Source organism: Setaria viridis, chromosome 2 (assembly GCF_005286985.2).
Source record: "Setaria viridis chromosome 2, Setaria_viridis_v4.0, whole genome shotgun sequence".
In the NCBI taxonomy this organism is placed as follows: domain Eukaryota; kingdom Viridiplantae; phylum Streptophyta; class Magnoliopsida; order Poales; family Poaceae; genus Setaria; species Setaria viridis.
Window position 1 is genome coordinate 5,573,765 of NC_048264.2, and position 25,159 is coordinate 5,598,923.

General features: G+C 44.7%; 3 protein-coding genes across 3 annotated transcripts; 2 read left to right on the plus strand and 1 right to left on the minus strand.

Annotated features, from left to right (window-relative positions):
* The first annotated feature begins 593 nt into the window (after window positions 1–593).
* Window positions 594–7,790, plus strand: LOC117844724 (methylmalonate-semialdehyde dehydrogenase [acylating], mitochondrial). The gene is made up of 19 exons (XM_034725496.2): window positions 594–743; window positions 835–932; window positions 1,058–1,132; window positions 1,244–1,405; window positions 1,504–1,582; window positions 2,047–2,201; window positions 2,464–2,527; window positions 3,245–3,324; window positions 3,604–3,669; window positions 4,156–4,206; window positions 4,311–4,462; window positions 4,552–4,642; window positions 5,740–5,820; window positions 5,899–5,976; window positions 6,512–6,547; window positions 6,637–6,680; window positions 6,760–6,838; window positions 7,121–7,211; window positions 7,341–7,790. The coding sequence occupies exons 1-19, from the start codon at window positions 716–718 to the stop codon at window positions 7,445–7,447; spliced, it is 1,617 nt and encodes a 538-aa protein (XP_034581387.1). The 5' UTR covers window positions 594–715; the 3' UTR covers window positions 7,448–7,790.
* Window positions 7,791–17,423: 9,633 nt separating this feature from the next.
* LOC140221797 (small ribosomal subunit protein mL103 (rPPR7)-like) lies at window positions 17,424–18,215 on the minus strand. The gene is made up of 2 exons (XM_072291766.1): window positions 18,183–18,215; window positions 17,424–18,107 (listed from the first exon to the last, which is right to left on the minus strand). The coding sequence occupies exons 1-2, from the start codon at window positions 18,213–18,215 to the stop codon at window positions 17,460–17,462; spliced, it is 681 nt and encodes a 226-aa protein (XP_072147867.1). The 3' UTR covers window positions 17,424–17,459.
* Window positions 18,216–19,269: 1,054 nt separating this feature from the next.
* LOC117843191 (uncharacterized) lies at window positions 19,270–25,078 on the plus strand. Its single transcript, XM_072291767.1, has 5 exons — window positions 19,270–19,321; window positions 21,580–22,003; window positions 22,058–22,643; window positions 23,825–24,004; window positions 24,637–25,078. Exons 1-5 carry the CDS (start codon window positions 19,270–19,272, stop codon window positions 24,949–24,951), a joined length of 1,557 nt encoding a protein of 518 aa, XP_072147868.1. The 3' UTR covers window positions 24,952–25,078.
* Window positions 25,079–25,159: the final 81 nt, after the last annotated feature.

Here is a 25,159-nt window from a genome sequence, read left to right on the forward strand (position 1 = left end):
ACCTTGCGTTTTGCAATGCCGGCTGCTGGGCACCATTGATTTGTTGGCACGGAGTTGATTATTTGTTTTATTCAAAAAATTAGCGCAAATATGTAAAATTATAAACCATGCTTAAAGTATTTTTTTTATGATAGAACGGGTAAAACAAAATAAATGATACTTCCGTAGTTTCTTAATAAGATGAATAGTTTGTTTTCGGAGTTGAACACTTCTGTTCACAGCACGAGGCTAGAAGATGCATGGATCCGTGACAATTTCTCTGCTGTTTCCAGCGTCATTTTACGTGCTCTCAAGTCTCAGCTTACTTGATTTCTTTTTACCGCCCAAAAATGTCCCGTGCATTCCGTCGAAGAGGAATAAAAAAACATTTCCCAGCCAGCCACGTCAGCCCGCACTGGCGCCCCGGCTGATTCCGATAGGATCGCACGACACCGACTGACGCACTGCAACTCGTCGCACTTCAGCCGCCGTCACGCGCGCCCTGCCAACCGGGAGTGCCGCCGATCCTAATCCACCTCCCCCTCCCTCTCTCTGCTCGGCGGGTCCCACGGCCGCCGCAGCCGCCGATTATATACAGATCATCAGCCACCCACCCACCCACCCACCAGTAGCAGTCCAACAAACCACTCCGCCTCCGACTCACCCAGTCGCTCCGCCTCCGACGCCACCCCCGCCCCAATCCGGAAGAGGCGCGACCGCCGCCGGCCGCCCAATAATGCTCCGCGCGGCGCTCTCCCGCTCAGGTACCCGCGCCATCCCCGCGCCGTTGCGCCGCGCGTCCCCTTCCCTGGCTGACTGACTGACTGACCTGACGCCCTCCGTTTCCGCGCGCAGCCTCCGGGCTCCGCCGCTCGCCGGCGATGGCCGCGGCCGCCCCGCTCTCCACCGCCGCCGCCGCCTCGTGGCTTTCCAACGGCCCCGCCTCGTCCCCGGTACGTGCCCGCTGCCCCTTACCCCCGGTCCCTTCCTATCGCTCCGCGATTGCGGCGGCCGGCGGCCATCGCCCTCGACCCGTCACGACTGACCGCGGGGCCTGCTGCTTCTCGATCCCTCGCAGCCAAGGGTGCGCCTCCTCATCGGTGGGGAGTTCGTCGAGTCGCGCGCCGACGAGCACGTCGACGTCACCAACCCCGTAAGCCTTCCTTCCTCCCCCTCGAATCGACTATGATTTCGGGTTTGATCGGTTTTTGGGGGGCTGTCGGATGTGTGACTCGCGCATTTGGGTGTCGGGGGGGTGTCGCAGGCGACGCAGGAGGTGGTGTCGCGGATCCCGCTCACGACCGCCGACGAGTTCAGGGCCGCCGTGGACGCCGCCAGGACGGCCTTCCCCGGGTGGCGGGGCACGCCCGTCACCACGCGGCAGCGCGTCATGTTCAAGTTCCAGGAGCTCATCCGGGCAAACATGGTGACTATTTGTTTAATCAACGTCCTCATTGCGTCATTCTGATGCTGTACAGTCCTTGTTTTAGTGACTCTGTGACTGTTGCCTCCTCCTGATTGCAGGACAAGCTTGCAGAGAACATCACGACGGAGCAGGGGAAGACGCTGAAAGATGCTTGGGGCGATGTGTTTCGGGGTCTAGGTTGGTTCTCAGATCATTCGAATGCGCACACTTGGATATGTTGCTTGCTTAGACGGTAGTTATCTAAAATTTCTAACTCACCATAATCCAAATATCTAATCAAAGAAGTTTCTAATTGCCTCCTGAATTTGCAGACCTTAGTGACAATAAGAAATGCATAATACATTTAGAGTAAATTTTGACCTGCAATTAAGAAATTTTTTTCCAGAAAATCTTGCTTATAAATGCTTTTAATGACTTATTGTGGTGTATCAAATGTGGTCTCATATTTCCCAAATCCCCCAGATCGCATAAAAGGTCAATATTACCCCTTTAATTGGAGTCTATGTTGCTGCTGATTTGTTTATTGTAGTCTGCTCGTATGCTTGAAGCCTTGAATTAATGACCTTTTCTGTGAGAGTACTCTTTCTTATGTTAACCATTTACTGGTGTGCAATTTTGATTTTGAACTCCTAATCTTGTAGAGGTGGTGGAGCATGCTTGTGGAATGGGGACACTACAAATGGGTGAATATGTATCAAATGTTTCTAACGGGATTGACACCTTCAGCATTAGGGAGCCACTGGGTGTGTGTGCTGGAATATGCCCGTTTAATTTTCCTGCTATGATTCCCCTATGGGTATGTCTAACTTCACCTTTTTCCTTTTTGACATTTTTTTCTTAATGGAACACTGGCACCAATAGTTGATTGCATTATGCAATTGTTATACACTTTGAATTCTTATTTCAATCTACTAGGCATGACCCCTGTTGTTTTCATGATCATACTATTTCAGAAAAAGATAATTTGCCATTATTTGTGCTGCTATTCCCCATTGGAATTATAATAGAAGAGAACATGTATAGTCATTTTAAACATAGCTTCTCTCCAATGGCTGCAGATGTTTCCTGTAGCAGTTACATGTGGCAATACTTTTGTCCTCAAGCCATCAGAAAAGGACCCAGGTGATTTACTCTATCAGCAAATTTTATCGAACTTTATTTGTTTAGGAAAATATGACTTCATGTTCTATTAGTCCTAGCCTTTATTGAAGGAAAGATAGCAAGTAGCAGCTGCACTCAGCTCTAGTGAGCTGGCTGCATGCCTGCACTCCCATTGCCCAGCCAAGTGGCTGCTGGGCAGATCCTTCTATCTTTACCAAATTCCTTGGCTAAATTTGTTATTGTTGTGATACTGATGGATTGAATAAAATACATGGCTGTACTACTTTCTTAGCAACCATGTTAATTAAGCTGCATGTTGTCTTCACAGCTGTCAGGACAAATTTACTCATGCACATATTCTTTTCTGTATTGTAAGGAATAGGAGTACTAACATCTGGTGTGTGTCTGTTGCACCCGAATTTAGCATTTGTGTTGGTGTTGTAAGATGTCACAAAGGAAATGATTTTTCTGTATCAGAGAGACCATCTACTAGTTTATGAACGGATTAAATGTATTTTCAGGTTGCACTGTGATCTTTTTATGCAATGGAAATTGAGTTACTTCGAATGAATTATGACGCTTATGTTCTTAATGAAATGGCATTGATATACTTATACAGTATGAAGATGTTAACATCATGAAGTAGCAAATACTATATGAAGTACTTCAAACTGCATTATGTTTGGCCAATTTGGAAATCTGATGTTATACCTTGCTGCTACTTGTTATTTACTTCAGGGGCTTCCATGATGCTTGCGGAGCTAGCAATGGAGGCTGGTTTACCTAAGGGTGTTTTGAACATTGTTCATGGTACACATGTATGGTATTCTTAGCTACCTTGCTTCTTTTCATTTTCAAATTTTGAGCTGGTACTATGTTACGATAATTTGTTTATCTGTTGTCATGTATTTCTTATGTTGCTAAAGCACACGTGACAACTGATAATTTTTGGGGGCAACATTGCCTAATTTACTCTGTATAATTGTTTGATCTCTCCCGTTCTTCCATTTTTCAAAAAGAATATTCATGAATTTTATTCTGCTGACTTCAATATATGTTAGATTGTTTGGTTATAATTGCATTTTTTTCTGATGCAGGATGTTGTCAACAATATTTGTGATGATGAGGATATTAAGGCTGTATCTTTTGTTGGTTCCAACACAGTAAGTGAATCCAGTATCCTATATGTTTATATCTATTTGTGGCACAATTTTTGCACCTGTAATATGTTGTATATTTTGGTCTGCATAATACTTACAAATGGGTCCTGCCTGCAACCTTTCCATTTTTCACCTTTTTAAGTCATTAACTTAATAATCCTTGTTCAAAAAAATTTGGGACAGTCCACAACCACAAACGCTTACACGTACCAAATCTTTTGAATCATGTCATCATTATGCTTCAAAAATTCTAATCATGACATTCTTATCAATTCCAAATTTGCAAGGTTGCCAAGAAAAACATGCATCCACAGAATTCAGGCTATTATTGTATTTATGCTAACAGCATGTGAATGTGTTATGATGTTATATAGATGCATTTATAAACTCTACTTGTAACTTTTAGCATTAGATTTAAAAGCACATATGACCCCGGAAAAATTATACTATTATATTCTCCAACTGTACTTTGTGATCTCTGTGTGTCAGGCTGGTATGCATATATATTCTAGAGCATCGGCATCAGGCAAGCGTGTTCAGGTGAGTCTGCATCTCTTCTGGACTTTAAGTTGAACTAACTTTATTTTCTGCCTTTTGTGTTGTAAGCAGCATAATTCACAACATATGTTTCTGTTTCTTTGTAGTGCAACATGGGAGCAAAGAATCATGCAATTATCCTTCCTGATGCCGATAAAGATGCCACACTGAATGCCCTTATTGCTGCTGGGTTTGGTGCAGCAGGGCAAAGGTGCATGGCATTGAGCACTGCTGTTTTTGTTGGAGGTTCAGAATCATGGTATAGCTTACCCTATCGAAGATAAAGTTTTCTTCAGGATATACCTTTTTGTCAGCTTTAGTGTCATGGCTAACCATAATATTTTGTAGGGAGGAAGAACTTGTCAAACGTGCAAGTGGTCTTGTTGTTAATTCAGGAATGGTTAATGATGCAGACCTTGGTCCAGTGATCAGCAGAGAGGTTTGACCGCGTCATTACTTATGCTGTTCTCATTGCATCACTCATGGATGCGTATTGGCAATAATTTTGGCAATGTGTTTCACATAGAATCACCTGTTTTTCCCCACAAGAAAATAACTGTCTTTCTCCATAAGATCATACTGCTGAAGAGATGAATAAGTTGCATCCTCAAAAAAAAAAGGAAAGAAAAATATAAAATGACTGGACTATTTAAACTTTAAACCCTGAAGAATTAACTGGGGTAAACCAGCCTCCGATTATATGGGGCTTCCCCAATTATACTGGGATAAAATCAAGGGGCTTCCCCGATTATATGGGAAGGATTTAAAGTTAACTCCGAATGAATTTCCATGATGCTTGCGGAGCTAGCAATGCATATACCTTTGTTGTGCCTAAAAGTTCAGGACTGATTTTTGTGGTGAAAAGTATCTGTAACTAGAGTTCTTGATGCCCCCTACTCCACTTTTATGATCTGAACGAATATGGAATATAATTCTACTGGTGTAGTGGTAAGCAGTGCTAATACTTAGATGGACCTAAAGTATTGAAATTAGTTGGTTCAGGGGTTAGTGTGTGTATAATTTATCCTAGTGTGGACTTTGCTTGGTACTTCTTGACGATGACTATTACAACAATAGAACATTTAAGGTCATTGCTAAGTGGAATCAAAACATGCAATTAACATGCCTGTATATTAACAGCTTACTGATTACCAACTAAATAAGTATGAAGCATCGGTTCGGGTTGGATAATCTCTTTCATTTTATGAGTAAATACTTTTAGTCAAGGTTGATTTCTGACCTCAATTTTGTCCAGGGTTTAGGAGCATTGAATGATTTTTAGCATACTACAATATGTGAATTGCTTCAATCCTGTTAGCAATAATGAACTACTGAAGCATAGTAAAGCATTCTTCTTGAATCAACTTGCCTTTGGGGTTTATTATCATGATCACAAATACTAGTTTGCTAATGAAACACATATTTTTCCCCTTGGTCTTACTTCAATAGTCAATACTCATAAGAGCTGCTAGCTTGGTTATTAAGGCCCTTTATCTTTTCACTCGTTCGTCGCTCCTAACAGTTTACTTTAATCAGGCCAAGGACCGTATCTGCAAGTTAGTCCAAAATGGTGTTGACAGTGGGGCGCGTCTTTTGCTTGACGGGAGAGATATTGTGGTAATTTCAATATTTCAGTTGTTTATTCACTCTGCTATATATTGTTGCTGCAGATCCTGAAACCTCTGTAATGTGCAGGTTCCTAAGTTCGAGGATGGCAATTTTGTTGGTCCAACCATTCTGGCTGATGTTAAAAGTGACATGGAGTGTTACAAGGTAGTTTTCAGAAAACTTTTATCAAATTTAACTTTGCATCTAAATTGTGCAAGGTTGCATTCTTGGATTCATGCACAAGTAGAACTGTTTATAGTATCACTATGTGAATTTTATTTCAAATTAAGTAAAATATGGAATGCACTTAGGCAGATTGGTTTCAAATAGAAGTGCACGCTTTGAGCACATTTAACACAACCATTTCTGGAAGCTATGAAGTACCAACCATCCATTTTCCAAAATGCACATTTTCAATTATTGAGGGGAGACATAATGCTGATGCATTTAACTTAATCCTAGATTCTGTCTGGAGACAAATCTTTGTCAGCATTGACAAAGGGTCGTGAATCATCCATTTATTCATATTTTTCAGTTGTAGCCATGTTATCTACACGTGAGTATTTTCTCTAAATGTTGTTGGAAATGGTTGATGGAATGTCAAATTTGCAGTTCACTCGCAAATCCTTCCCATATAATCGGAAGAAACAGCATGTGCATTGTTATGTCTGATTGAACCTTGCTAACTTTTTTGAAACAGGAGGAAATTTTTGGTCCAGTTCTTCTCTTGATGAAGGTACAACAAAGTTGTTTCTGTATTTTCGGTGTCTATAGGTTATGCTATGGTGATAATTATGGACCTTTTTTTTTTTGCCTCAATTGCAGGCAGAGAGCCTGGATGATGCCATCCAAATTATAAATAGAAATAAGTAATACCTTTTCTCCTATGGGCTCGTGAATCTGATCATTTGTTGCAATCAGAGTGTAATCTTCCTCCCTGCCTGTCAGGTATGGCAATGGGGCTTCTATATTTACAACATCTGGAGTCTCTGCAAGGAAATTCCAGACAGACATTGAAGCTGGACAGGTACTGCATAGCATCTCTCATTTTCATGGAATTTTTTTGTAGATTGCACATGATTGATGATACACACAAAAAAAGAGAATAAATCCAGGAAAGGCTAGTACAAATTTTCCTGGGAACTTGAAAAGTCTCAGGTGGTTGCTAATTTAATTTTTTCACATAAATGTGACATGAGAAAGGGTTCCGGAGTTCTGACAGAATGAGGAACCAGAAGCTTCAGTTTGTACTATATGAATCAACTCATGCAGCATGTATCATTCGTAATGTCTATGATCTCAATTCCAGGTGGGAATCAATGTCCCAATTCCAGTACCACTGCCATTCTTCTCCTTCACGGGCAGCAAGGCTTCCTTCGCAGGAGACTTGAATTTCTACGGTACGCCATCCTCAACCTAAAGCCTCCTGATCTTTTCCCGATAGTCACCAGAATGAACCTTCCCTAGCCGAAACAATTGCGTTCGGGTCCGATTAACATGCACTGTACATGTGGCATTGGGTGTGGCAGGCAAGGCTGGCGTGCAGTTCTTCACCCAGATAAAGACAATCACGCAGCAGTGGAAGGAGTCGCCGGCGCAGCGCGTCTCCCTCTCCATGCCCACCTCGCAAAAGTGAGGTGGCAGGAACTCTCCCTCCACACTCTCCAGCGCTTCACACCTCTGGACATAGGCGATGCGATTTGTGAAGTGAAGAGGATGATTGGTAGGCACGCGGCAGCACTCTCCCATGCATGGTCATGGTACTAGTGTGCTCGCTCGCGCAAAGCCGGACACCATGCATGCTGCCTCGCTTGAAACATCGAATTAGCGGCCAGGTTTAGAGATTGTTGAGCGCTGCCCGTTCTGCTGCGTAGAGAATACAGTAAAAGCCACAGGTATGCAGATGGATGGGGTGTCGTGTGTAAACTCTCAAAATAAGAGCAGAAATAAAGATGCCGTCGTGCCGGTTCTTCTCCAAATCGCCAAATGCACGGTCGCTTCCTAATAAGTGTGTGGAGACACAAGTGCTACGACTTGCTACGTGGAAGCACTTGTAGACGTTACACGAGTGCGTGTACTAGCAATGCATGACGTGTGATGGAACTGAGATGCTCCCGGTTGAGTGTTTATAGTTCAAGGAAACAGGAGAGGTTGCCCCCTACTGATTATAGTTATATGGAAAAAAGAGGCGAAGTCTCTAGGGGTCCATGGCTTCGTTTTTTCGAAGGTAGTTGAGCTACTCCGGTATCCCTGATATTGGTCAATTTAGATTTGCTCGAAGTCAAACCTCTCTCATTTTGACCAAGTTTTCTAAGTTTGTGGAGGTACAGCAACATCCGAGTTAGTTATACAGAGGCTGCATTTGTAGGTGTCACGAGTGTGTGCAGTAGCCATGCATGCATGGATTTGCAGATTTCCTGCTGACATCACGTACACGCATGTTGGCTTCGTTGGTTCAAGTGCTGAGTTGAGCCAGAATGTTGACCTAGCTCAGCCCTGACCAAAATATTGCCGCACTCATACTGTCAATACACACACAGCTATACACCCACACACCAGAAAGAGCAGCACTTGTAATAGTTTCTCATGCACAACGAGATTTTTAGTAATTTTGAAGCGACATATGAGGACAGTAGGGAGATTTCAGCATGCAATACGCGCACGTACACTACTTGGTTTATGTATGCAAACTCCCTCACGGCCTCACCTGATCTTCAAATATTTCTTTTAAACTTAAAGGTTGTTCTTTTTCATCACCACGCAAACATCATCTACCTTTTGTACAAAACTCTTGGTTTGCTTCGTTGTTGCGGAAACTTCACCGTCGACTCGGTCACGTAATGCCGAAATGTCCCCGAGTAAACATTCGAAGACCTTCTCAAGGTAGGGCATACATTTATTGTTGTAGGCGTCACCCCTTTTTTTCTTGCAAACACTGCAAAAATGAAGGAAGGGCGCGTGACGAAATAACGAAAACAACACATGTATGAACAATTGTAAATATTAATTTTTAGAGGCTCGGACTGTAAATGTGGCATAAAATTCCTGTTTTGCCATGGATCTCGCTCGCTCGTAGGTAGACCTGACATTGGGTCTCAATGGATGCATGCATGGGTGGTATTAGCTATGTTAGAGTGGCACCCAGAATTCTTTTATGGGTACGCGAGTGGGGATAATTTGGGCATACATGCAGAGTTTTTGTTTCACTTATCTAAAATTGCTAGGTAGTAATTAATAAAAATAAAGAATTGGTAAGTGGAGCATCCTCACATTATCGAATTTCATGATGAGCTCATCCCACTCTGATCTCGACAAGGATGGAAACAGTGATGCTCTTGTAGTAGGGGTAGATGCCACCACGGTAGCGGTAAGAGTCGTAGCATCCCTGGTGAAAGCACTACCAGTGCCTACAAGAAAAGGGCAAATTCATTAGAATCTCTATTTAAAGTTACATAAGTTCTAAGTCGCGTATCCCGGGAACTCAATCTATGTGTAAACCTCAACCTATCGCTAGGTTATGGTAAATATTGAGCTACGCGTAAATAAACACTATACCCCAAAAAATGTTGCTTACAATCACAAGAACTCAATCGAATAAACCTCAACCCATCTTTGCTTAGCTACATGTAGGAGATGCTGCAAGATATACTTTCTCCGTTTCAAATTATAAGTCGTTTTGGTTTTTCTAGGTGCATAAATATTATTATTTAGGTACATAATAATATCTATAAATTTAGAAAAACCAAAACAACCTACCATTTGGACAGGGGGAGTACTACCGAACGTTATCTTGATTCGCTGTAAAGTAACTGACCTTTTCCATCTGGTTTGGCGCCATGATCTCCGTTAGCCGCAGGCAGCGGCCGCGGAGGCGGTGAGAGCTCATCTCCTGCTTCGAATCAGAAATCAGTATCAATCGATCGACGGCTAGGTTACAGCAACGGATCAAACCAACAATTAATCGAAGCGAATCAGCTGGCGCGTGCATCATGCGCACCTCCAAGCTCCGATCGCCACGGCGGTAGCCATCGGATTTCCCGTCGCGGTAGCCGCGGCCGTAGCCATGGCTGTAGCCTCGGGTGAAGCTGCGGCAGCCATGGCAGAGGCAGCCGCCGCCGGGGTGGAAATAAAGGGTTGTCGTCGTAGCAGCTGCAGAGAGGCGAATTACGTACTGCAGGTGTCGCCCAACATCTTGCGATCGATCGATCTCCTGGTTCCGCTTCCGATCGACGATGATGGATGGACAGAGTTTTGATCGAGTTTATCATCTGGGTTCCGCAGAGGTATAGTAGATGTACTCTTGTAGCGCATGTTTCTCTTAGGCGGGAAGTGCATTCGTACGTTGTTGGAAGTTGAAATCAGAGACCATGTCGAACTGAACGCTAGTACAGGCTTGTTGGGCTGCTTCTCCCATCCGTACACTGGGCAGTACCGAGGAAACAAACGCATTGATAGCAACATAAATTTGTCTGCTAAGTTCAAATTTTGTGGGCTGTGGGCCGTGTTGGGTTGGGTTTCAACCAAAATGATTCAATCTTTTCCTCAGTCCGGCCCGAACCGGACAAATTAACCGGAGCTCTCCACGCCTACGACGACGCTCTAGCCTCTAGGGGTGTCCCAAATATATCTCACCATTCATTCGGGTCTCATCTCATCTCAGTGTGGATTTGCATATCTGAAGGGGCCGCACCTTGTGGCGCCGATGCTCACAGAACTGGACGCCGTAATAAGTTGCTCCTCCTTTGGGAACAAAAAGGCAGCCGGTGGCGACATGATTGCTACTGGGTTTATGTAAACCCTGTGCAACCAAGCAGACAATAGCAACATCATGATGATCGATACTAACTATAAGGATTGACCTGATCTTTCAAAGATCTTTTTTAACTTCTAGGTGTCCTTTTTAATCACCACAACGAGATCGTGTATCCTTTTTATGACACACTTGGTTCGGTTGATTGCTGCCAGGACTTCTCCGCGTAAACACTTGGCTTGGTTCTTTAGTGCCGAAACTTCTCCACGTAAACATTTGATGGCTGCCTCGTGGTAGGGCTGACATTTGGAACGATCACCCTTGTTTTCTAGCAAACACTGCAAAGCCGAAGGGAAAATTGCAACGAGATAAGTAGAACAAACACACATGTACGTAACAATTTTGAAGTATTAATTTTTGCAGGCTCGAACTGTAAGTGTGGCACAAAGTTCCTGTTCTCCCCATGGGTCCCACGCATAGGTAGGCCTGCCATTGGATCTTAGAGTGGTAGACCGGCCGCGGAATTTTTTGATGGCTATGCGAATGGGGATATTTTGGGTGCGCGGAGTTTTTATTTCACTTATCTAAAATTGCTACATAATAATAAAATATAAAGGATGGATCGACGAGTGGAGACATTATTCAAATTCATGACGACCTCGTCCTACTCTGATACCGACGTGGATGGAAAAGAAGATACTATTGTAATTGTAGTCGAGGAAGGTGCCACCACGGCAGCTGTAAGAGTCGTAGCATCCCTGGCGGAAGCACTACCAGTGCCTACAAGAAAAGGGCAAACAATACATTAGAATTCCTCTAATTTTAAAGCTCTATTTAATGTTATGTAAATTCTAAGTCGCGTATCACGGGAGGTGAACCCAATCTATCTGCAAACCCTAACCCATCTCTAGGTTACGCTAGCTAGATATCGAGCTACATGACCTAACTCTAGCAGCTAAATTGATTAACCGACGTTATCTCAAACGTACTCTAAATTCGCTGCAAAGTGAATTGGATATAAATGAATTGACACTAGTGCAAGTACGAGCGTACACCGACCATTTTCATCTGGTTTGGCGCCATGATCATCTCCATAAGCAGCTGGCAGGGCGGAGACGGGAGAGGTCTCCTGCTTCTTCAGAAAATCAATATCAAATGATCTACATCAGTTATATCAACGGATCAAATTAACATAGTGTATGTCTAGGTGCATAATAATATCTATGAATCTAAAAAATTCAAAATGATCTACAATTTGGAACAGAGGGAGTAGATCTTAATGGAGCCAAGCACTGATCAATAAAATATGTATGGTTAGGTCACTATCGTGATACTTGACCTTACATTCATTGGCTAATTTATAGGACAGGAAAAATCAATAAAATATTATATTGCTTCTGTGTTCTGGCAGTAAATACAAAGTCTTTATCAGGATCGGTAGTTGAGAAGATTGGCTTGGTGTTGGTACTGTACTTGATGAGTTGATGGTGTTACAGCATGTTAATCTTTAGAAATCGTGCAAGATGCTGCTGCTGCCATATTTTCCCCTGAATGGTTTTCTTTTTGGTAATTGAAAAAAGCATTCCTAATAAAATGCGGTATGGGTTTGAAATGAAATGTGCTCAGTATGATATATAGTCATCTACATCTGTAGATACAAACAGCAGCAACAAAGCCTCTTAGCTCAAGGTAAATTGAGCTATGTTAGAGATTAAAACCAATTATGTCCAACCATAAAAAGATAAAAAATAATAGAAAGGTATAAGGGCCTGTGTTTGGCAATATCGTATTCTTTTTCACCTGTAAAACATTTCCACTCGTAATATCTTGTGCACAAGGCTACCATCGATATCTTTTGCACCTGGAAAATGCTGTTTGGGTAGAACCTTCCGGCCTCCCAGACTCACGCGTGAAGCAGTCATGAGTCAACTGAAGAGATGAGTTCCTACCCTTGCATCGCTGATCAGAAGGCTGCATTGCTACCGCGGATGGTGCTAGGCGTCGTCGATGATTTCAGCATCGCCATAGATCTTAACGGCCGCATAGTACTCGAGATTGCTCCCTGGGCGAGACGTTGATCAGGAAAAGTCAGATCAAATTGGAGCAATCTCAGATCAAGACATCACATTTTCGATCCAAGCATCAAGTTGGAGCATGAAACTGCTGGGAATTCAAATCACTGCTCAAACTGGTGCTCTAACAAGTTAGATCAGACCATCAATTTTGAGCCGCACGGTGGAGGCAGAGCTCTCTTCAAGTCAAGTCACGGTGGTAGATCAGACCATCAATTCAAGTCACTCAGGACTTCTCTTCTCGCTGGCGTCGATGAGCGCGGCCGGCGACGAGGCAACCGAGGCGGAGTGCGTACGATCTGGAGATGCTTATGAGAAATCAGCTTCTTCTGACAGATCTGAATTGAAGGCATGCAGATAGAAGCCCGCGAACAATGCTGGCCCCACGAACCGAGGGCCGAGGCCATCATCATTGATGGAGGCGTGGACCGAGGTCGCCGTCGACGACGAAGATTCAGATCGAGGCCGCAGTCAACGACGGAGGCGGGAGCTGAGGTCAGCTACGATGATACCGACGAGGGTTGAGGCTGGCGAGCAGAAATAAAAGCAAGCATGACGTTCATCGCCACAGGTTGCCTCGGTTGAGTGACCTCCATCCGTCGAGCGCTGCCCGATAGTTGTCGGGAAAATAGTGTCGCCTGGTGAGGAGATAATTTTTTTCCGGTTGGAATACCCTAAACTGACGGTAAAATTTTTTGGAATACCGGTCATCCAAGCAACCTTCTCCACGTCGCGTTGGAAAATTCTAGGCTCTGTATTTTACAGAGGTATTAGACCAAATACTGGTCTTCCAAACACGCCTAAGTGGTAAAATTTCCATGTGTGATACTCATAGATAATGTTTTGGATATTATTCAAGTCTCTCTTTACAAACTCTTCCCATGTTAGGTTTAGCCGACCTCTATCTCTCTTTATTTTTTACCGTGCCTTACCTTAGTACTCTAGAGGCCTTTATTGGATATGTCCAAATCATTTCAACTGGCCAACGATGGAGAAGGTTTTCTTTTATTGGTGCAACCCCTATCCACGTATATCATCATGTCAAACATGATCCTTTCTGGTACGACCAAATGGTAATTTTTAAGCACACCCCATTTCTTATATAACATTCTAGCTCAGTTTGTTTCTCTCAGGTCTATCAGTCGTAGGCTTATTGAAGTTCTTCATTTAAATTAAATCCTATTGATGAGCCATGTTTAGTCTTCCTTATTTATAAAATCTAATGTACTTTGCTACCTTATTGAATGATTGCATTACCTCAACCTCTTTTTATTAGCTGTTCACATAGATGCACCGGTATAATTGTAACATTTGGTCAAGGACATGAATTCAAAAGTGAAGGTATAGTGTGTTCCGTGGGGCATATTCAACTCAGGGCTGAGGCCCAAACAGGTTGAGTGTGTAGTTCCCAAGTAATCGTGAACTTTTTTACCAGAGAGATCTGTGTCATAACTTGGCAGAACAAGTCTGAAGTAGTTTTGCTACTTTCTGTAACAGTAATTCCTTGTGAGAAAATTACTTATTTAGAAAGTTACTTTATTTCTTGCTGCTTATGAATTTTTCTTGTGTCCTTTTATGAGTTTGCAGAACATGGTTAACTGCCAGTACTTGATGGAAGGTACAACCTTGCTCCCGAACATTGAGAACTTACACCTGTGCTTAGTAACATGTGGACATGCTATTGGCGCTTGTGTTTTTTTATATGCTTAAGATTTGTACCAGTATAAGAAGGTTGAATCTGGAAATAGATGAAGGCATTAAGGTACCCTTTACTTTTTCAGCTATCAAATACTTTGGTTGCTTGGAAATTGGTGAATGATTTTCATTCTGATGCACTAATGCTTGACTACTGGTGGTACTTTAGGAATTAGGTTTCTAATTATCTTCATGGTTTAATTCTAGAAGATATTGTATGCATACAAAAAGTTTAATGAAAAGTTGCATATCTATTTTGGCTCCTAATTAAGGGCCAGTGCAGATTTCGCACACTGGAATCAAGCGTTTCACTGATGGTATGCTTTACGCAGAGTTAGTACTTAAGCTGATGATACTTCACATGGTGCCATGCTACATTAATCAATTATGCACTATTTGCAATTGTCATAATTTTGTGGAAAAATTATTTTCTTTAATTCCCTTTCTCGACACAGCACGAACTCATTGCCGCAATTGGCTAATACCAAAGGATATCCCGTTCATCTCCAAATTTGCCTTATGTTGTTCAGATGGTGTCTCTGTCTGTTTAAAATATTTCCACATTCTAATGCTGTTCCTGTTGTCAATAGCCATTGAAAAGTTTATTGAGCAGTTAGCCGATCTTATGTTTATGATCCTCATCTCAGGAAGAAGCTGCTTGTTCACTGGGTTGTGTTTGTCATCAGCCGCATGACTGGGAAACTAAGGAGCTCTTCTTCAATTCTCTTGAAGTATTGAACATTTGTGGATTGAGTGTTGCAGATTGTGATTGTGATTTCGCATTTGTGAAACGACTATTGGGATGGATGCCAGTGCTCAAAACAATTACTATAAATTTCGACCCTTCAGCCATTGTTGACGAGGAGCTGTGTGAGGAGCTACTCTGTGTCTCTGGGCCAGAGACTTGCATGAAGATTTATTTATATCGCAATGGGGCAAAGGTGATGTATACACCTGTAGGCTAGGCCGGGCAGTCTTAAGGGCCGCGTCTTGCTTAGTAGAGTCGTATGGCTGTAGCCTCGATAGGGGAATCTTAACCCTACCTTAACACTAGATGGTCATACTAAGTGTCCAACTCTGTTTTACTTCTGGCTTGAAGTGATTCATGGCCACTGGCCAATGTTATGCACCATCAACTTATGCTAAAACACCATTTTAGCTTGTAACGTTAGAACAGTTGTGATCCAACATTCAGACTGTTAGTTCAGCAGTTGCTGCAATTATTGGGCTAAGGTAAGTAGTTATCAAATCATTCTGTTATTACTAAGGAAGTGATAGTTCTTGCAGACTTTTATGTAGTCATGCATTTTTTACATATTACCAAGTTATGTTGCTTTGTTGCTTCTGGTAGACTGAAAGAAGCTTCCGTACGACATGCATTTTCTTTGTACTACAATAAGCTGATTCAACTGCTGCATTCACTAGATGATACCGTGTTGCATTGAAGAGTTCTGCTATCCAGTTATGAGACTTGCTGGTTGCAATAAGATTTTGCCTTGGTGATTCCATAGATGATGATTTCAGCTGTTTTTTTTTTCTGCAATACAGAAACATAATAGAAAATTGTGGCTGCATCAACCTGCAAGATCTCCTTTGCGAAGTTCATCATTCTGTTTCCATCCTTTGCACGAGATTGACTGCGTCTTGCACCGTACGTTTTATTTGTGTTCCAGTTACGCAAAACAGCGCATTAAGCATTCTATTGGGTTTTTGAACCGTAGGGGCTGAAATCTCGCGCAGTTCGCATGCCGCAGCTTTTGTGTTTTGTTGAATCTGCTATGACTAGCAAAATACCCGTTGCTACGGTAAAAGATCAATTGTGTTTTTCAAACTAATGATATTTTTTATTTTTATCACTAAATTTTTATTCCACCTCGGTGGGCAAGAGGGCATTTGGTTCCTTACCGCCGCTCGCCTTGCTAGCACCCAAACCGGTGATGGAATAGCTCGATCCAACAGCGGAGTGACCGATCCGGCGGTGGCGAGGCATGATTCAGTAGCGGCGACGCCCGATTCGGTTGCGGGGAGCTCCAATTCGGCGGCGACGGGGCACGATTCGGCGGCGCCAGGGCTCGATTCGGCCGAGGCGAGCTCCGATTCGGTGGCGGTGGGACGATTCCATCCAAAAAAACTGGGACCGGACCAACCCATCCCATCTCACACCCTAAAAGTCCAGATGGAAGCTTAGAAAAACTGAGGAAAAAGAAATTATTTGGCAGCACGTTACATTTCAAGAACCCAACCAAAAGTTTTATCTGCATCAAGATCTTTTTTCATTGCAATTGAAACATTCACCCATGTAGGTGCAATCCTTGCAAGAGATTCCTAGTAAATCAGGGAGAAACTATTAGTTACGGAAATCTGAGTAGATACTTAGAAGAAAAAAAATCTCACCTTCTCAATTATCACAGGAGAATTTCCTATAGGATCAATCTTATTCCCCTCGTCCTCAGGGAAGAACTTACGCAACAATTTCTTATTTTTCTCCGGCTCAACATAGAGGAAAGGGAAAGCTGCTGCGCGACCATCCCTTGACAAGTTTGGGATAGTCTTGACAATAATATGATCAGGCTCTGCCATCAAGATATACCTGCACATAGTATAAAGTTAATTGAACTATTGAGTCTGGAGAATGATCACTGATTATCAACTAAACTTACAGTAAACTTACTCTTCCTTTATGTCTGCCTTCTGGAGCCACTGAACAAATGCCCACGGCCGATTCAGAACAATGTATCCCTGAGATGTTAGATGAACTATGTTATAATGACAAAAATAAAAGCAGCATCTAGTTTCTAGTAATAAGGGTCAGTCATAAAAGCATTTATGCTCTCGAATTGTAAATGTTTTGAGCAATACTTGAAGTTTTAAATCATCAGTATACAATTGCAACAAGAAAAATAAGCATCAACAGGATGCGGACAAGCAGCAACAGTTGCAGTTCACTTTTTTTAAAACAAAAGTTGCAGTTCATAACAGGATGGCAAGAAGCCTGCAGTGCACACCCACAGGATGAACCAGTGGTTTTAACTTGGTTCAGACGCAATATGATGAAAAAGGCTGTTATCAGCAGGTTACCTTGCATATGATTCATTGATTCTGGAGGAGTATCATCACCACAACACGTCATTTCAATCATCAGAACCCTTGTCATGGACAGTTCGGTTGTCCTTATGAGGCTGGGAAATCCAATGCAACCCATCAAGCAATTCTGAGTACATCCTCTGGTCCAATGGCCCTCGCTTCCTCCCTTTCAGCTCCTCCAGCACCTCAAACGCCTGCTCAGTTTGCCCAGCCCAGCACATCTCCTCCAGCAGTGTCCTGTATGTGATCATATCCGGCTTCCTCTTGCAATCCAACATATCCAACAGCACCCGCCTCAGTACCTCGAACCTCCATTCTAATGCCAACGCCGACACAGCAATCATGTACATGCCTCCGGATGGCACAAATCCCTTCTCCCTCATCTCTGCAAAATACACAATGCCCTTGTCTGCCCAGCCCTTCTGAAACATGGCCTTGACAATGTAGCCATAGGTGAACTCGTTTGGCTCGCAGCCATACAGTGGCATTTCGCGGAACACCTTGAGCGTGTCGTCCACCTCCATGCACCGCGCGTAGGCCTTGATGATGAGGTTGAGCAGGAAGGTGTCTGGGACAACGTCGGAGGCCTTCGTCTGGCGGGAGAGGGACCGGACGGCGTGGAGGTAGACCATCGACGAGGCACGTGACCCACGCCGCGAACTTCTCGTCCGGTGGAGCTCGGACGGGGGACCGCTCTGGGGTGGCGGTTTCGGGGTCCGGATGGGGAGAGGATGGGGAGGTGGTGGTGAGGCGGCGGGGGTGGAGCAGACGGAGGTGGCGCGGGAGGCGGCGAGCAGCGCCATGGTGCGGTGGGCTCCGCCCGTTCCAGTTCCACTGAATTTCAAGAGGCTCACGTGGGGGAGGGGGGGGGGGTGGCGGAGGGGGCGGCGCCGCGGTGGGCGGCGGAGCGGGCGGCCGGGGCCGAAGCCGCGCGGGGTAGCGGCAGGGCACCCTGCTCCGGCCGCCGCCTGCCCCCAATCCCCTCCTGCGGCTCTGTTGTGGAGAAAGGAGAAGCCTTTTTCCCTTAACCCCTTCCCTTCCCTCTTTTTTCCATCCGAGCCCCCAATCTGTTAGCATTTGGACTGCGGGTTGATTTCATAAACTTGAGGGATGTTTTTGCAAAATTACCATGACGGTTGAAGGATTGAAAGAAACATCCTCTCTTTAATATTAGGTATAGAAATGTGAGGATCACCAACACAAAAGAACAAATCTGTTCCAAAATTTCAATGAAAATGACTACCAGAGACTAGGGCGGTGCAGGAGCAAAGGTCAAAAAGTAAGGTGATCAGAGAAGAAGGCTAAAAACAACTCCAAATATCCCCTTAAAATAGAATCCTTCCGTTCCCCCGCAAATTTGCGCGAGCTTGGCGCTTCCCCCAATTGCTAGAGGAGTGGAACCACTCGGCATCATCGCGGCAGGCGCCATCAAGCTGCTCGTCTACAATGATAGATTATTCATCTGTTGCTCTCTGAAGATGGAGCGCTCTCCCTCCCCATCCTCCTCGCGCCGATATTGCACCTACCTGCCGACGCCGCACCACACCACGACCCTGGCGGACACCCTCCCGGCCGCTCTCACCCCCAAGCGGTTGTCCACCCCCCTCTCCTCGGCGGCGACACCATTCTTCCCCGTCACCACCGCTAGGTGAACTCCAGCCTGCCGTCGAGCGCGTGCGGCTCGCCGGCTACGACATCTCCGGTCTCCTACCTCGAGGTTACCCGTAGCACCCCACCGCCAGACCCTTCGTCAAGTGGAGCTCGCCAGGTACGTTCCATCATCGTGCAGGAGGCGCAACCCAAGCGCGGCCGTGCCGCGACGGTGCCGCCGACCGCAGACCCTGCCCTCGTCGCCCCATGTGCCGCGGGCTGCCTCTATCGGAGCTCGTCATCAGGCTGCCAAACCGTGGTAGGTATGACCGCTGAGCTCCACCCCACCGGGATGGCCGCCATGGTGGGCACGCCCTTTTGACGGCGGTCGGGGCCGAGGCCGCAATCGGCCGGCTCAGTTAACAGTGTGATAGTCCAAGGTCAGGACTTCGATCCAATTTTCTCAAAAGTTCATGTTGAAACCCTTCAATCAGTAAATACAAAAGTTTGAGAAGGATTATAGGTGAACAAATCTTCTATAAATGATTTGTTGATTTGGACTTTGGTTTGGAAGATAGAAGGCCACGAAGTCGGCAAAAATTTAGTCCTCAGCTGATTTTTTCAAAGATTCAATGTGGCAGGTTTTATTTGCATTTGGCCGACTTTAGCATCAATTTTGGAAGTCAAGATGTGATCAAATTTTACCATACAACCTGTGCATGTCATGTCCAAACATAGACCGATCCATTTTGATCAAGATCTTTGTTGTGTTTTTAGGCAAAAACTAAATTTAGTAGCTCCAGAAGTTGGAGTTTTATCACAAGGATTGATCTAGGGGGCGGCCCAGCTTAGGGTCCACACGTGTTGACGTGGCAAGTTTTAAAATATTAGGAATCTGCTGTGGAATGGCATGATTTTGGAAAAAAAATTTAGTAGAGCCTCCAATACATAGTTTTGGAGAAGAATTTAGAGACTCTTGGAGATGTATTGGATTTTTTTAGAGAGAACCAGGTTGCAATTTATTGATTCAAAGAAAGGTTTACACAAACTTCTTTACAAGGACATTCTTGATTGAAACAAAAATTACATTTTGATCCTTGCAAAGACCTCCCGGTATTCTTTGTCGTCGGAGAATGAAGCCACCACTCGACACCCAAACAAACACCAAGTTTGCAGCTTGAAGCTGAATTCCACTTCAACTTCGACGAAGAAGCTTTCAGTTTATTGCCATATGAGCCGGCACAAAAGATGTGCACATGAATTGTTGAACGCCCAGGCAAAAACTTCACCAAGATTATGGGATCGGACGCCACAAGCAACGCTGATGACCCCACAACACTAGCAACAAAGTAACCTATAGGAGATTAACCAACCCGATTTCTCGAGCAGGCATAAGGAAAACCTCACAGATCCATTTTCAGAGACAACATCACTATCGTCGGAAGCGTCCTGGAGGGACAAAAGATCTGGACACCGACATAAAGCTATCGAAAATATATTCCTGAATACTCCAGCAGCCATGCCGTGGATTATGAGATCAGCGCCGGCGTTGTTATCATCGAACATCGACGCAGAAGGAAATCTTGAAGAAAATATCGTCTATGCTTAATCCCACGCATATAACACCATCGTCGAGCACCACGAACACAATCACCACCAGAATCATATCACCAACGATAGAAACAATAGCTGAGAAGCTTAGGAGAAAGCAAAAGACCTCACCACCGACACCACACCAAGACCGAAAGACGATAACGACATCCGAGCCGGCGACAAGGAACAGGAAATCCCCATTGAAGCTGACCATAGGGAGATTTATTGTAGACTAATAGCTATCCTAGAACCTATATATACATCGCCCAACCAAGATCCTCAATCCCCTCAACCACCCAAAGCAAAAGAGGCTCGCGGAGGCGAGGGGATCGAGAAGCTCGCCGGCGGGAAGAACTGCAACCAACGGAAATTCCTTTTCGCCCTCTCTCTTCTATAGCAAAGAGATAAGGACGGAAGGAACAATTTGGTCTGTTAGTTTGGGCTATAGATAGCCGAGTGGGCCGCCTAGCATGGGAGATCGCTGTTACCGAGCCAGGCACGGCACGGTGGTAGAGCTTGGCTGAAGCAAAAGAGGCTCGCGGAGGCGAGGGGATCGAGAAGCTCGCCGGCGGGAAGAACTGGAACCGGCAGAACTTTCTTTTCACCCTCTCTCTCCTACCCTCTCTCTTCCGTAGAGAAGAAATAAGGATGGAAGGAACAGTTTGGTCTGTTGGTTTGCACTGTAGGTGGCCGAGTGGGCTGCCTGGCATGAGGACCGCTGTTACCGGGCCAGGCACGGCACGGTGGTAGCTTGGCTGGGCCTGAGCCCCGGCAGGCTACCGGGCCGCCCGAGGCACGACACCGCCTGGCCAATTCGCCGAGGCCCGTGAGTTCTTGTGGCCAGTGGCTTGGCGACCTCCAGTTGCCACTACTACTAGCTCTAGCTCCCTCCCTCCCAAAACCGGAAACCCCAATTCTCCGTGGTTGGCTGCAACCACGGCAGCTCTCGCCGGCGATCTGCCGAGAAATCCCTAACCCTGTGAGAGATCCAACACACCCGAGCTAGAGGTGATATCGCCGCGACGGCATTGAATCGACGATGCGTGGCGTTTGAGAGAAATTCCGGGGCGGCGCTCTGCATATCCGGCGGAAGCCGCCGCCCGCCCCCAACCCCAACCCGTTCACCCCCGGACCTCCTCAGCGCCCTCCCCGACAACGTGCTCCTCCTCGTCCTCCTCCGCCTCCCGTCCGCCGCGGCCGCCGCGCGGACCAGCGTCCTCTCGCGGCGCTGGCACCGCCTCTGGGCGCACCTCCCGGAGCTCCGGTTCCCGGACCTCGCCGATCTGGCCCGCCCGCGCGCTGCCCTCGCCGCCATCGCGCTCCACCTGCTGCACATCGTCGCCGGCGATGCCGACCCGGGCGACGCGGCCGCAGTTCTCCTCCTCCCTGCGCCACGCCTCACCGGCGAGCTCGTTTTCCACGATGCGCCTCCGAAGGATGGTGCGCTTTACCGGGCCTGAAGGCCCTGGACTAGAGGCGATGTTGAGTTGCTCTGCTTTGACAAGGCCGAACGGATCGACCTCCGCCTTGGCTACCTTCGCCTTGCATTGCCGCTGTCTGGCGTGTTTGCGAAGCTCACGGTGCTGCGCCTGTGCCGCGTCCGATTCCACGGCCCCCGCGACCTTGGCGACGGCCTCTCGTCAGCCCGGTGCCCGTTGCTGCGGGAGCTCCGTGTCTACAGCGTTCTAGGTGTGTCCAATCTCGCTATTCGTTCAGAGTCTCTCGCCAGTCTTGATTTGGGTTATGTTGAAGGGTTGCAGCAGCTCACCATTGTGGCGCCAATGCTTAGAAAACTGAGTGTCTCTAGCTGCTTCATGGTTGGCAAGCCAAGGCAACCAGTGGCAGATATATCTGCTCCAGTTCTGGAAATGCTCCTGTGGGCTGATACGTATGATGATATGAGCTCGGTCCAGTTAGGTGAGCTCCCACAGCTACGGAAATTGAGAATCTTCTGCGGTCTGAACTCTTATTATTATCCATACAACTTGGACCCTGTGATGCTACTGCGGCGCTTTCAGAAGATCCCAATTCTTATCATCTCTCCAACTGTAAGTATACTTTCTCTATCTCTTAGAATAATTTGTTAGAAATTCTTCTTTATTGAAAAATTACCACGGACAACCAGCAAGCTAGTGTTAACTTTGTGACAGCTGGTCTGGAGTTCAGAATAGTAGCAATTGTTACGTCTTAATACAGTCTACCAAGTAAACTACAATATCAATGAAATGGTCTGGCGAAAGGACTATAAGTTATAGGTACAGACATATACAAACCTAATATGTATGGTTATGGTCAATGTTGTAACCTTTGATCTTACATGGGCATGAGTGCAAGCATCGGGTGTACACAAGGATGTAAGTGTTCTATCTGAGAAAAATGAGTGGGGTCTTTGGATACCACATCAAATGAGCAATGAGGTGGACCAAAACTGGAAGACACTCAAGAGAAAATCGAAAACAGAGTTATTGTGTAGCTACAGAGTCTTGGTGTCAAATGTAAAGTCTATTGAGATCAGTAGTTGAGAACATTGGCTTAATGTTGGTACTGTTATCGATGGTGTTATGGCAGTCAATGTTGTGAAATCATGCTAGATGACAACGTTGCTGCATTTCCCCCTGAATTGTTTTACATTTGCCATTGAAACATTTTTTTTCCATTTTTTCGAATTGAATGTCGAATAGCATTTGAAAGGAGATGAGTTTGCTAGGGTATTCGGGTGATGGCGAGATATTTTTTTTAATACCCCAGTTCGTATCTAAATTTCTCACCTGGTTTACTTTGCTCAAGCCTATTAACTGTAGGCTTACTGTGGTTCCTTATCAGAAGCTATTAGATGCTTTATGTTCTGCCCTCCTTTTTGTAAAATTTAATGTAGCTTGGTACCTTGTTGAATGAAGATGGTATTACTTGAACTGCATTTGGTTGTTAGCATAATAGATACACTTATATATCTTATGGTCTAGGGCATAAACTGAAGATGAGAGGGGTAGTGTGTGTACCTTGGGAAATAGTCAACCCAAAACTGTGGAACGAAGTGGGTGAGTGTATAATTCTCACATAATTGTGATTTTTGACCATGGAGATCTGCTATGCCATTACTCTGATGACCTTGTCTGAAGCAATTTTGCTGCATTTTGTAACAATCATTCCTTATGAGAAAATGACTTATTTAGAAAATAGTTGTATTTCTCACCTGCTATGAATGAACTTTTTGTGTCTTTATGTACAGAACGTGATGGACCCTCAGCACTTGGCAAAAGTCACTACCTTGCTTCCCGACATTGAGGAGCTACGCCTGTCCGTGGGATTATTAACGACTGGACATACCTTTGGACCCTTTGTATTCCATCTGCTTCGTATTTTTTCTAGTATAAGAAAGCTGAAGCTCAAGATAAGTGAAGAAACTAAGGTAATTACATATTTCGGTTCACTTTATCTGTTACCTAATACTTTGGTTGCTTGGAAAACAACAGAAGCATTTCCATTTAGTGCACCAAGGCTCGACCAATAGTAACACTTTAGGATTTGATCTGGTTCTCATAGTTTATTTCGAGACTATATAATTTATGTTTATCCGCTAGAAGATCTGCTTTGCTCTGAAAGTGTGATGAAAGGCTGAAGCTCTATGTTGGTTCCCAATTAAGCGCCATAAGGCGTTGTCCATGATATGCTTTAATGTGTTGAATCGAATACTCAAACTAATGGAACTTTTTTGGAAGCCATGCTAAAGGCTCCGTTAGGGAAAAAAAACCCTAAGAAATGAATTTCATTGAATGCACGCTATTTTCAGTTGGCATTTTTTTTTAGTTTAATGGAAAATGCAATTTATCTTATTTTCTTTCTTTACACAGCAGAAACTCATTGGTGCACACCAAATGATATCTCATTTGTATGCAGCAAATTTACCATAAGTTATTTAGAAGGCATTAACTGTCTAATCATCTCCACTTTCCTATGTTGTTCCTGTTGTTAATAGGCATTAAAAATTTTACCAAGAAATCATTCAGGCTTATACTCTTATCTCTATGCTCCCCATTTCAGGCCAAAACTATTTGGCTATCAGGTTGTGTTTGCCGTCAGCCGCAAAACTGGAAAACTGAGGAGCTCTACTCGAATTCTCTCCAGGAAGTGAAGATCTGTCAATTGACAGGATCTGAACGCGAGCTCACATTTCTGAAACTCCTATTGAAATGGACGGAAGCGCTCAAAACAATCACCTTAGTTCTCGATCCTTCAGTTACTGTCAGCGATCAGATTTGTCAGGAGCTACTCGGCCACTACTCTAGGCCAGAGATTTGCATGAAAATTTACTTATATCGCAATGGGTCAAAGGTGATGTATGAACCGGTAGGCTAGCGCAGTTTTAAGGGCTGTGTCTAACTGTGAGTATGACCCGTATCATTTACATGGGAGCATGACACTCTATTTTCATAGTGAGCACTGAGCACACAGCTGCTTTAGTAAGGAGTTGTGCTTGTTCCTCTATCTGGCTTCATGTGTAAGATGAATAAGTGTGATTGTAGATGCTTCCATTGGGTTTTATTCTTCCCTTGGTTTTGCCGTG

Coding starts and splice junctions, on each gene's coding strand:
- LOC117844724 (XM_034725496.2), top strand. CDS start 716: ATGCTCCGCGCGGCGCTCTCCCGCTCAG. Junction 2,202..2,463: donor CTGCTATGATTCCCCTATGG/GTATGTCTAACT, acceptor CAATGGCTGCAG/ATGTTTCCTGTAGCAGTTAC. Junction 4,207..4,310: donor CATCAGGCAAGCGTGTTCAG/GTGAGTCTGCAT, acceptor GTTTCTTTGTAG/TGCAACATGGGAGCAAAGAA.
- LOC140221797 (XM_072291766.1), bottom strand. CDS start 18,215: ATGGCGCTGCTCGCCGCCTCCCGCGCCACCTCC. Junction 18,108..18,182: donor CCGCCTCCCGCGCCACCTCC/GTCTGCTCCACC, acceptor CCGCCACCCCAG/AGCGGTCCCCCGTCCGAGCT.
- LOC117843191 (XM_072291767.1), top strand. CDS start 19,270: ATGTGCCGCGGGCTGCCTCTATCGGAGCTCGTCATCAGGCTGCCAAAC. Junction 19,322..21,579: donor CATCAGGCTGCCAAACCGTG/GTAGGTATGACC, acceptor TAACCCTGTGAG/AGATCCAACACACCCGAGCT. Junction 22,644..23,824: donor TTCTTATCATCTCTCCAACT/GTAAGTATACTT, acceptor CTTTATGTACAG/AACGTGATGGACCCTCAGCA.